Genomic DNA, 13,080 nt, shown 5'->3' on the forward strand with positions numbered 1-13,080 from the left:
AGATATAACTTAGCTTGTTATCAAATTACAGTTTAACTTTTCTCCCTCGACATTTGAAAACAGCGCTCTTTTGTTATTTTTATTCAGTGTTACTGTCAAGAAATCTGAGGTATATCTAAGTTTTATTCCTTGAGCAGTGCCACCAAAGTGTGATCCACAAACCAGTGTATATTTACAACTGTTTCCTACTAGTTCTTTACGAAACAAACACAGAAATAGAGCATTACAAAAATTTAGAGCAAATGACAGAAAATATTAGGTAAATTGCATCTAATAATAAAATTACTCCTTGTAATCGTATGCCTTTGTTTTTTATTCACTTCATTATATTTCCAGTAATTTATTTCAGAAAAATATGGGTCTGTGATATATAATACATAAAGCAAGAGATATTTACAACAATAATCAAAAGAGAAAAAAAAAAGATTCTTCTCTGCAGATTGTTTGAGAAACACTGCTTGATGTGATTAGAAATTTTGCTCATGCAGATTCAAGGAGCCTTAAGCCAGGAGTCCTCATAATCAGTGGCCCTGAGGACATCCATCAGGACTGGAGTCCTAGGGTTTACAGAGAATTTGCTACTGCCTTCATGGTATATAGATTCTTCTTCTGTGTCACTTACTATCATGCAGATGGGGAGAGCCCCATGGATTTAAGTTTGAAGTAAGGATAGAGTGACCCAGAGAAATTGGCCTGAGTGAAGGAGAAGATGTGGGTTCCATCAGTCATGTTATAGAAAGAAATGTCATTGTCCTCATAATCCAAGAATATCACAATCTTTTGTGGACACTTTTCCACCAGAAGCTTTTCTGGGGAAATGTCGTGGCGATAACTGGTGAGAGCCCTGTATTCACATCCTTTCTTCTCTAAGACTCTGTACTTCTTTAGTAGATCACTTTTTAAATCACTCCTCTCCGTGGGCTTCTCATAAATGCCTAGAGTCCATTCATCCGCATCCCCGACATCCACTTCCCAATAGTATCTCCCTGAAGTGAACCCTGTCGCTTTTAGTGCCGCAAGTTTGCAGTCTCCCTGCATGTCTTCCCTGAAGTTCTCTTTTCTCTCTGGGTAAGAATCGTCCTTATGAAAGTTTTCTTGATTTAAAGTCACAGGAGCTGGAATTTTTTTTAAAAAGGAAAGAAAAGGGCCAATATTGTATATTTCAGAGAACTGTTGTACAGGGCAAACCTTAACAAACAGAGCAAATGTGAAAGAACACTGCTCTGAACGTGTGTGTTGGGGGGGGTTGATGTGCTCTCATCTTGAGTTCGAGGCTACTTACCTTCTCTTATCTACACTGTCAGTGTATCAGCAGAATGCCAGAGTGAGCAGGGGACTTGCAGTATTTATTTGAGAATAGTGTACTGTGTTCTCTGCCGATTAGACCTATGTTCCTCAATTAGTAACAGTCTCCATGTGAGCTGACCTCTCTGCAAAGAACAGCACAATTACTCTTGCTGTTTCGAGCACTTTTCGCTTAGTTTGGGGTCTCCTCAGCTGAGGGGCTCTATTAATTTCTATTTCAGAACCACGGGGACCCCACAAATGAGAAAGCTGTGTCCATATATGAAAGTAGAAGCACTAGCAAAATAGCTAATCCTAGAGGTAATTTTCAGTCCAGGCTAATATTATTTTCATGTTCTTCCCTTGCTTGACCAGAACGGTGCTTCTATCTTTTCAACAAGGAGATGATGTTAGGAAGGAAAAACAGGGTCTCAGAGGGCAGATTGGAAGGGAGCCAAAAAGATAAATAAAGAACCACTTACCAAGTTGGAACTGTTCCTTTCTCCAATCTGAAAAAAAGTAACATAAATTGAAACTGAGATGGAAGCACCCCCAGGGAATGGAAAGGAGGTAAGACGCTTCCTCCCCTAACTCATCACCTTCTCTGCTCAACACTCTCTTCTTCCTCTAAGCCCCACAAACTCTGGTAGTGTCCAGAAACTACAGGACAAAAAGTATGTCTTCTGTGCTCTATGTCAGGCTAGAAACTATCCCACAATTCAGCCCGAAGCTGGGGCTCATTCTCCAGTCTGAGCCAGGCTGACCTGGGGCAGGGTCTGCTGCTCCACATGCCACTCTGCTGTGCTCTCAAGACCTTTATGGACCTCCTCACTAACGTGTTTTTCATTTCATTTCATTTCATTTATATTTTTTCCAGCTTATGACGTTCACAGAGTAAAGCGTAAGTTTATGACCAAGGCATTTAAACTGACTCATTATTTTGTCCTCAATTGTAATCAGATTGTTTATGTTTTTCTCCAGAGACAGATTCCTCATGGGAAATAGAATCGCATCTGTTTCTGCTGCGGCTGTGGTAGAATTACAGGACTTGTGATTTTATTTAAAGATTGAATACCCTCATTAGAGTCTTAGGACAATAGGCAGGTAAGGACATATCCATAACTCTTGATTGGCGCAGCTCTGTGGTCTCTCATGAAACTGGCCTCCTGTAAGAAGTGTTAGCACTCTGATGCAGAGAATCTGTGAATATGTGAGTCAAGGAGGACATATGAGATCATGTAATCCAGTCTCTTTATCTTAGAGTTAAGGACACTGAGGCCAAGAAAGAGAAAATAACCGATTGCTCATCTGTAATTGGTAGAGTTGGAACTAAAACCCAAAGGCCTTCCTTTACACTTTGCTCACTCCTTTAGAAATATAGGAACTTTTATCAGCATCTTATAAAGAAAATGCTTAATAGAAACTGCTTAATCAACTTTAATCCTTGGGAGGAGTTCCTCTGACCTCCTCTTATCAAAGCACTTAACAGGCTGTGTGTAGTTGCCTGGCTCCTAGCTTACTTCCTTCAATGGACTTTAAGTTCCATAGGGTCAGAGATAATAGCTTATACCAACATCTAGCACAATGTCTAACATATAAAAATTGCACACGTATACAGTCAAGGAATGACCTAGTATGTTTCTGAGGTCTAATTCTATATTACACACGCATGCACACCCAGAGTTAGAAAGTCACACAATACATAGACACAGATTTTAGAAGGTATAAAAAATAAGCAATTCCTCCTACCACCAGATAAACACATTTTTGCAAATGATATTAAAATATCTTGAAAGATTGTTTTTCACCTTTTTCAGACATAAACCTTTGTCCCTGTGTATTGAATTTTACTTTCTTTATTTCAAATAGGTAAAATGAGTAAACTTATAATTAAAATATTTTTCCAAGTATTAAATATAAATACATTTTCTGTTTTTTAAACTTTATTTGTAGAATAGAAATGCTGCCATAATATAGAGTATTCTTTAGTCTTCCCAAATCTTATCAAAATCACTCTGTGTTCTGTGTCTTCCTTCTCCATAGTGGCTGGGCTAACAATTCATGTTGAGTCCTACCTTAGCTGCGTTGTAGAATTTACCTGTCAGCAGTTACTTCTCCTTTATCATTAGCTCTGGAAAACAACTGATTATTTGAGCCTCCAAATACAAAATACTACAGAGTGATATCAAATAAATTGTCACAACTTTCACAAGTGTGTGTGCGTGTGTGTGTGTGTGTTTGTGTGTATTTATGATTCTGCTTATGACACTCAGAATACCAGGGGCACTTGTAGAGATCAGGGCCAGATGGTTACGTACCAGGATATAGCAAGGCCTTTTTCCAATCTAAAACAGAACAAATACAGGTAAAATAAGATGAGACATTAATCTGGAGTCTCATATTTCTCTTCCTTTCCCTTGTCTCTCTTCTGCTAATCATCATTAAATCTCTTAGTCTTTCTTTTCCTCAAAGGATAGGGAGCTGAGAAATTGTTGGGCATCAGGACATCAGTTAGCATGAGCATCCCTTACCTTCTCGGTATAATGCCTTTCGCCTTTCTGAAAGAAACAATGTTCATTGAGAGATCCAGAACAGGTGTGAAAAGCAGAACAAATTCTTGTGTAGACATGAGAAGAAACAAGACTCACCAAGCTCTGCCTTGAGGTTTTCTGAAAGAGGAAGAGAAATAAAATCCATCAAATTGGGTTTTAGCTGCTCTTGAGTTTGCTAAGTAGCTGAATTAATTCTATCTGGCCATCTCTTATGGGTCCTATTGTTCAGTGGATGAGAAAGATCAGTAAACATGTATGTCAAATGCAAAACACCAAGTGCTAAGAAAAGTTACATGGAAAGTTTCGTGGGGCCACACAGGAAGGAATGCCCAGGCTTCATGGGAATTTAAGATTCCTTAGGTGTTTCTGAAGCTTATTCTTGAAGCACAAAGGGGAAGAGAAGATAAGGGAAGACATTTCCACAAAGAGAAACAGCAGCTGAGGCTGGGGCACAGAGGCATGAATAGGTATGGGGCAGACTAGGGGCTTCATGACCCCTGCCACAGCTCTCCTAATTCCCCACATGGTTTTCTCCTTTCTGCAAGACTTCCAGCTCTGTGGAATTCTTGGTACCCTGTGTTCTGCTTGGGGTTCTTTGGCAAATCTTTTATTTCCCCAACCACCCAGCGCAGCCTGTATCTGCAACTTTTCCATAAACCTCTGATTTGACCTGCTGCCCTGATTTACCTTTGACTTCAAGCACCTGTTCCTTTTCTCTCCTCATCTCATCCTTTTCATGAGATTCTTTCTTCCTTTCCGTTACTTCTCTTTCTTTGGCTTTATGTTCTCTCCAGCCAGCGTAGCTGATCCCAATGAGGAGAAGCCCCAGCACAGGGAGGGTCCCAGCCAGAGCTGCCTTCCATGGAGACATCCTGGGGAAGAAGGCCTCTGACGGAGGCATGTGGAGACACGGTGAGAGACTGCCCCCTCTCCAAGGGCCTGTCGGCCCTCCGTGCCCTTCACACAGCCCAGCTCTGCCTTGGGGTTTGTGCCTTACTGACCTGGGAGGAAGACGGCCGACACTCTCTCCTGGCCGGAGAGGGTGTTCTGGACGGAGCAGGTCACGTTGCCTGCAGAGCTATCTGTGACCACAAGAGATGCCTCCACATGGAAGAGCCCATCTCCATCTTGGGTCTGAGACTCAGAGAGGGATGGCAGCTTCATTCCCGCCGTGCCGCTCCACTACACCCTGGGTTTGGGGAACCAGCCACCCGAGGAGCACAGAACTCGGATCCCGCCATCCTCGGGCCCCCTCATCTGAACGTGAGGGGCAGATCCCACGCCTGAGGAGAGAAGGCATGTGCCTGAGGCCTGAGGTCCTTGAGGGCTCAGGGAGTCCCTGGGGCGGAAGGCCTAACTGCCCCTCACCAGGCTGATGAGTAAACTGAAACTCAGAGTTCAAGAAACTGCTCACAGCCAGTGCTAGGCTTAATTGTGATTCAGTTTTTAAATCAACTTAATGTCTTTGCACTTGGACTGATAGCTCTGGGGTCATTCCAAGAAGAGAAAAGAACAGGGACAATTACAGTCAGAAAAAAGGAGTTTAATTCTATTAAGTTGTCTTTCTCTGCTGATTGAGAAAAAGAATATTTGAAGGTGTCAGTACCTATCTGAATTCATATAGTTAACTAATTTCTGAGATCTTTTTGGATATCAAAATATCCTCAGAAATATTTCCTTCTTAGTTTAAAAGCAAAGAGTGTATAGTCTTATCCTCACCATACAGTTTACAAAATTGACATTCTACAAGGTAAAGTTGTGTATCAACACGTGGACACTCACAAGAAATGCCGGGTTAAGAGTGCTCTCACCTTCCCTTTTGCTTTACACCGTGACATACACTGTGTGCTAAGTTAACATACCTACAACACGCAGCTCCACAGTGGCTTCTTGGGAGATGCGACCATCGTTAAAATGACACCAATACTGGCCATCATCAGAGGCACGGATGTTTTGGATCAGCAGGGCCACAGCCCCTTTGCCGATGGAGTCCCCCACCAACTCTGTCCTGCCACGGTACTCCAGCATTTGCTCCCCGTCTTGTTCCTGTCCATTCTGGTACACAAGCACAGCGGGGGAGAGCTGGACTCGGTACCACCGGATCTGCATGTGGGCGGCATTCTGCTCAGGGGACAGCTGGCAGGGCAGGGTGGCATCTGCCCCTAGCAGCACCATGATGGGCTGAGCTGGTCCCTTTACAGAAAACCCGGACACTGCATGAAAATCAGAGACAGATGGGGGAATGAGTGAGGGAGATTAGATGATACACCCACCTCCATTTCTTTATTTAGAGACTCAAACAGTTCTTTTTTAAATTATTCCCTTTTTTTAATCCTTTTTTTTTTAATTGAAGTACAGTCAATTACAATGTGTCAATTTCTGGTGTGCAGCACAGTGTCCCAGTCTTACATATACATACATACATTTGTTTTCATATTCTAGTTCTTTCTTATTTGTATTATTTTCCAAAAAACAGTTATATATTATATTTTGTAACCTAACTTCCTCAGCTGTATTCCCCAGAAGTAGCAACTGTTGATATTTTGGCATTTGAGAAGACATGTGTTTTCTATACATTTACAAACAGTATTTATATGTAAATTCTGTAAATCCTATGTAAAAGAGATTTATTGAGAATCAAATGTGGCAGTGTGACATTAAGCCAGTTTCCCTTTTTTGGTGGGAGGAGAATGGAAGGTACTTCTCTCCTCACTCATCCCTTTGTCTCCTACTGCTCTGTTCCTAGGAGGGTAAGTAGACATTTCTGACCTTGAGATTTAGGTTACTGTGCGTTGGGGGTTAGGCAGGATTAATGGCGTTTTATCCCAAAATGAAAAGTAGTATTTATAAAGTGAGGTAGGCCTTTTTAAAAAAATAACTATGAAGGCTTGAAATCATAGAGAATTTTTTTTCATAAAAATTATTTTCTTGAGAGGAGTGTAGGACTTGGAGATCAGTGGCTCCAGGTGGTGAGGCAGGTCAGGCCTTGGCTGGGTTCCCCAGGGAAAGGAAGGAGGATGCTGGAGACCAAAATGAGACTTTGTCTGAATTATAAAATATGCTCCTTTCTCAAGTAACTTACAATCATCTGCTTGAAAATGACTTTAGTATAGAAATCCATGATGTTTAAAAGGAAATGGTAACCCCTGGGCAGGACTTGCCTTGGCTTGCACTAGCAGAGGGCCAGGATATTGTGGATCTGTGAAAGGTCAGGGATTTTAGGCCTGCAAATGCAGTGACTCTGAGCTGGGAAGAGTTCAGAGAGGTGTGGCTGTGTGAGTGCCCACATGTACTGAGCACACATGGCAAGAGCACATGAGCTTAGAGGAAGGTGCCTGTGGCCAGTCTGTCCCAGAGAGCGTGGATCAGGCCATCCTGGGCAAAGAACGTGACATCAGCCATTCTGCTGGACTGAAGCCAAGGTCCCCCTTCTTTTCCATTCCTGTATAAAACCCAGGGTATTGGTATAACTAACAGATATACGTCCTTAGCTAAGTGATACTGAGCTATTGGCCATTCATGTTAAATGAGCCCTTTAATTTGAGAAAAGATATTTGACATTACTTAGAGGTACATGCAGTGGAAAAACTTCATTCTGTTTCACATAAATGGGATCATTATACACCAATTTCTTCAATAAGGAACTTCCAACTATTTTAGTACATGTAGCCAGCTCTACTGATTGTTTTGGGTACTGCCTACGCCATCGTGTTTGAGCTTTTCCTATACTGGTGAATATTGCTTCCAATTTAGTGTTACTACAAACAGCCCTGCAATAAACATTTTAAACATACATGTATATAAACACAGACAGCTTTTCTTTAGGGTAAATTATTATAGAATTGCTGAGTCAACATATATGAAAATTAAATATTTTGATACTTACTGCCTAATTTACTTCAAATTTAAGAGACAATAACAGAAAAGTGTCATTATTGTGAACTCGTAGTTGGTTTCTCTTCAAACCTGGAGTCTGAACACTTTATCTTGAGGAGCCCTTTTATTTTATGAAGGAAGGACTTGTGTTCCAGGAATAATAAATCATTTGTCCAAGATTGTAACCAGATAGTGCTCAGTGATCCTGAGTCCAAATTCTTTGCACTGAAACTTGGGTTTTTTTGGCAGTGTAAACATTACAAAGTATATTTTAATGAACAGTTACATCAGATTTCAACAGGCTGAAATCACTTATATTCAATAAAGATTTAGATAAATATTACAGCTGACTTGTGTGAAGTCAGATCAAAGGAGTAAGGGATGTTGATATGAAGGAGATTACTCCCACCCTTGAAGCCTCTTGTTGGCCGCAGACGCAGCCACAGTTTCCCCAGATATAACTGCCTTTGAGAGGGTGCAGAATTGTGACTGATGGACTCATTACATGAGAAGAGCCACTGCAAACAAACCAATAAATGAAATGCATGAGGGAGACCACTGACCTGCGGAGCACCACGTGGACATCTGGAGAAGGAGGAGAGTGGGGAGAAAGCCAGCAGAGAAGAAACAGGGAACACCCATCATCTTCTTCAGAGCAGAAAGTGGAGCACACTGGAGGCACCAAATGTTCATTCTGACAATGAGGTACTCTGTAGGAGAAGGTGGCGAGAAGCCAGGCAAGTGAAAATTCTAAGGGAAGAAAATACTCCCCTGTTCAAAGGCATACTTTTAGATACAGTTTTTGGTATGTTTTCCCTCACAGACCTTAAGACAAATACCACCAACTCCCACCTTTCCCAATGGGTTTTTTTTTTCTTTCCTCTCTTTTTTTCTGAAAACTAACCGTTTCCCCAGCAGGTGTAGAAAATTGTAAAACGTTCTCTGGTGTCCCGTGGGCTCTCTTGCTTCTGTATGGATTCACCTTCTCAGCAGGGCTCTCTTGAAATTGAAGCCCCTGAGTTCAATGTTGAGAAATGAAGTCAGACACAAAATGTGTCCACTCCTCTCAGTCAAACTATTTTCCTCATTCATTCATTCATTTATTCATTCATTCCTACATACATTTATTTATTTATTTTGACCGCAAATACTCTTGTGGCTTAACTCCTTAAAGGGAAGGGAGTTTTCTCACCACATGACCCAGAACCCAAGCCCTTCTTTTTTCAGGACCCACATGTCCCACAAACACACCTGCACATCACCACACATTTCTCTCTCACCATCCAGATGAGCCAGGGGGTTTCTCAGAAGCTCCTGGGCAGCTCAGTGCATCTACAAAGCCTGGCTCCAGAGACAGTTTGCACCTGGTTGTACTTGTGGTCAGCGTCCAAGAGTGTGTGTAGCTGCAGGGGCTGGATACAGCAGGATTCTAATCCGACTCTGGATTGGGAAAATATTCTTAGGAAGGGGAACAAACAAGGCTGCCAAGAGGCACTTGCACTTGAATGCTTCTCGTAGAATTGGCTAAAGGAGAAGATCACAACCTGCCTCCAGCAAAGTTCTAGTTACTTCGAAAGCGGAAGTAATAAAGGTCATCCCAGCGGACTTTGGACTGGGCTGAGCTACAGAATGACAGGAACTCAAAAGTTTTTTGGTCGAAAATGCTCAGTGTAGGTCCTTCCTGCCACCTGCAAAGGGCTGAAATCACGTGATTCAGGGAGAAGGAATCCTCTTCCTGTATATTCGGGTTGGTTGGTCATCCAAAAGTTCAACTCGAATTTGGAGAATGAGCCCAAGAGAAGCGTGCTTCCTCCTACCACACCGCAGCTGGCATCGGAAGCCGCGTGCAGAGCTGCACAGGGGCAAAGTCAGAGGTCGCAAATGGAAGGTTCTGTGCTCCGGGAAATTTACAGCTGTATTTCGAAAACCTTAGTGTTCCCAAAAGTAGAATAGATATAACAACACAGTTATCAGTGCCAGATACAGAATGGCCAAAAGGCATTTTCTTTCCCTTTCACACTCTTTCCAAATTTAATTAGTGTTTCTTCATATCACACAAAGTTTACAGATAATCAGGGACACAGACAGCAATTGCATAAATATTCTTATGAAAGCCCCTAACTGTCTGGCCAAACAAATACCAAGATCCTAAATAAATATTCTTTAGAAACAGTGGGGATCCATTTGCTTTTCTTAAGAAATAAAATGTATTGAGATATAATTCACATACAATGGAGTGCATGGTTTTAAAACATGCATTTCTATGAGTTTTCACAAATGCTTGCACTCATGTCACCACCACCTTGATCAAAATATGCATGATTTTGGTCTCTTGAAAATTTCCCTCATGCCCATCATCAGTCAGTCCGTTCCGGGAAAAACAAACAGTATTTGATATAAATCATCATAGCTTAGTCCTGTCTATTCTAAAACTTCAAAAACAACAAAATGGAGTCATAGAGTATGTGTGCTTTTGTGTTTGGCTTCTTTGGCTAAAAACGAAAATGGTTTTTTTGAGATTCAACCACGTTATGTGTATCAATACATTTTAAATTTTTTATTGCTGAATAATATCGCATTGTTTGAATATAGGACAATGTATTCTGCAGTTATCTTTGGGGCTGCCTCCCCATCCCATGCAGGCCCTTCTCCTTCTATTCAAGTTCTTTCACACCATGCTGGGCAGCCCTCCACCTCCTCCCTAAGGCCCTCCTGTCTCATTTGGAGTCTGATACCCACCTAATGGTTTAGGTCTAAATACTGAGGAATGGGAAGGGAAAACTGAAGGAGAAAGGGATGGGCTGAAGACACTACTTGCCTCTTCTGTTTACTTGGAAGTGTATGGTATCTGTTTGCATGTGTATTCTATCTCAAAATGGAAATACATTAATATACATTTCCAACAAAGCTTGAAAAATTAAGAAAAAAACAAGCTTGAAAAATTTATATACATATCTTAGATATTTTCCCCAATTACAGAGAATTGTTTGAGTAAAGCCATTAATCTGTAGAAAACATTTTGAGGGAATTATACTGAATGCATACCAGTGTTTGTGTATTTAAGAGAGAAAGGTAAAGGGGGCGGGGAGGAGAGAGAGAGAGAGAACTACAAGGTATTACTGATTTCAAAGAGCAGTTTTTAAAACAGTGTGAACAAAATGACCTTATTTGTATAAGAAAGATCAAAGGATAGACATCAAAATCACAGGAAAATAATGATAGGGTATATATTTCTTACTGGCACAAATGTGGGTGTTTCTATTATTTTTGCTTCTCTCTAATTTTTAGATTTCTCTAACATAAAAACGTAAAGAATATCGTGTGTATATAAAGATTTGTAATCCAAATATAAAGTATATTAGGAAGGATTCACTCATAGGAGATGCAGGATTGGAAAAACAATCAGCATTCTTGGGAATGAAAAATTGGCTTAAAGTAGAAAACAAATAGAAGTGTCACATATCAGAGTAGACAATGCTGAAGATCAAAACTTTGGGCTAGAAAAAAATAGAGTTATTATATTCTCTCAGAATATGGTACATTAAATCAAAGAGATAAAATTGAGGAAATATAAGTTAAGCATACTAGATCCAACACTTCAACATCCACCTAGTATGTTTTCCAAAATGGAAAGGAGATTAGGGACAAGAATCAGAAAAAAGGGCACTTCATAAAAAGTTGGACTATTGCAGAAAAAAATGAGTCATTTATACACGAATTCTTGTAAAGCACAGTGGAGGAAGGGGTTAGATAAGCTTCACACTGGGTCATTCTGTTAATCCTAAGTGGATTTCTACTAATCAAAAATTAAGAGAAATTATTGGATCTCACCAAGTCATTAAGCAAAAGATTTGACGTAGCATAGTTGTTACATTATTTAAAACCCCTGTAACTTCATTTACATGTTCTGGAATGGTTCTGTTCATTTCTGATTAATTGTGATTGAAAAAATTTTTGAGTTCCCAACTGATTTTTGCATTTTTAAGTTCTGCTATGTTTTTAGCACCATGCAATCCTTGAAAGTCAAATGTTCTTAATGAATGCCCCTATCTTCAGGGGAAACCTTGTTTCTTTTAATGATTTCTCTCTGAATGTTATTTTTATTTTAATTTTAATATTGTCATATGTAAAGTTTTGTTAGAATGTGTCTGGTTTATATCTGTTTATTGCTTCTTTTACTATGTCTCTTACAAACCATACATAGATGTTCAATCTTAGGTGCAGAATTTCAAAAATATAAATTAGAGCTTTCTTAATTCTTTCAGGCTTTAACTTGGAGTGTCTTTCTGTCATTCTAAGCAAGAAAAACAAATATTCTAGAACTCAAAGGATCTGAAGGATCTTCAAAACAAAAATGAATTCTGTAGACCCAGGGCAGCAAAATCATCCTCGCCTCTCATTGTTTACAGTATGGAAGGAGGATGAAAGTTTTTGGAGAACCATTTGGGGACTTTCATACTATTTTTCTGCCATCCTGGTTGCGATGGATGTAACCCAGATATCAGTGGGGGAAATTTCTACGTCTGAGAGAAGGTATGAATGGGCCCCTGTCTTTTCAATTCCCTGTCTAATGGAATAAGGGGCCTAACTGGTAGATGAAAATTTATTATCAGAATGGCAGATATATCGAGGTGAACTGAACAAAACATCAAAATAAAAATTGCCAACACTTATAAAGAATGTAAAAATTACTGACGCTCTTCTAAGTGCTTCACATATATTAATTTATGTAATCCTCACGAAAACTTAGGATATGTACTACTATTGAACCCATTGTCAGATGAGGAAACTGAGGCACAGAAAGTTTATGTAACTTGCTCAAAACTTTGAACTTATAAGTAATCTTACCGGGATTTTTAACTCAGGCCATCGAGTTCTAATATTTATGCTATTAACCTGGAAAATATACTTCAGAGAGAAAGAAATCGCTTGTTTTTGATCCTCTCCTTGTAAGTATGTAATTATTAGATGGGTTTATTATCCATGCCTGGTCAAAGTTCTCTTTCCTTATCTTATTTTACTTTCAATTTTGAACATGTCTGCCTAGCAGACCAGAAGCACACTGCTGAGTGGTTCCTGAGTAGGGGCCATCTTTCTTCCCTTCAGAAAGAGTTTTCTGAAACACTAAATAACCACCTAAGGCTTCCTGGGGGCTCCAAGGTTTCCAACATCTGATATTCCCTCGGCATCTTGGAGACCCGCAGGCAGCTGCGAGAGGGTAACCTGGAGGAACGGCAGAGAGTGCGTCTTCCTGGTGCCTGTGGCAGTGAGGGGGAGAAGTTCCAGGATGCCCTCGTCTCTGTAAGAAGAACTCAAAAGATGTGAGTGGGGCAAGAGGGTGAGTGAGGGAATCTGGGCAAGGACCCTG

The 13,080-nt window shown here is 40.5% G+C and overlaps 1 protein-coding gene across 1 annotated transcript; it reads right to left on the reverse strand.

Annotated features, from left to right (window-relative positions):
• Positions 1 to 295: 295 nt before the first annotated feature.
• LOC105101417 (butyrophilin-like protein 1) lies at positions 296 to 9,331 on the reverse strand. The gene is given in 11 exon segments (XM_010994598.3): positions 296 to 1,115; positions 1,767 to 1,793; positions 3,603 to 3,629; positions 3,816 to 3,842; positions 3,933 to 3,953; positions 4,524 to 4,724; positions 4,838 to 5,119; positions 5,699 to 6,049; positions 8,276 to 8,422; positions 8,617 to 8,727; positions 8,993 to 9,331. Coding segments are annotated over 9 exon segments (1,557 nt in total). The 5' UTR covers positions 8,406 to 8,422; positions 8,617 to 8,727; positions 8,993 to 9,331; the 3' UTR covers positions 296 to 624.
• Between the last annotated feature and the right edge of the window lie 3,749 nt (positions 9,332 to 13,080).

Source organism: Camelus dromedarius, chromosome 19 (genome assembly GCF_036321535.1).
Source record: "Camelus dromedarius isolate mCamDro1 chromosome 19, mCamDro1.pat, whole genome shotgun sequence".
In the NCBI taxonomy this organism is placed as follows: Eukaryota; Metazoa; Chordata; class Mammalia; order Artiodactyla; family Camelidae; genus Camelus; species Camelus dromedarius.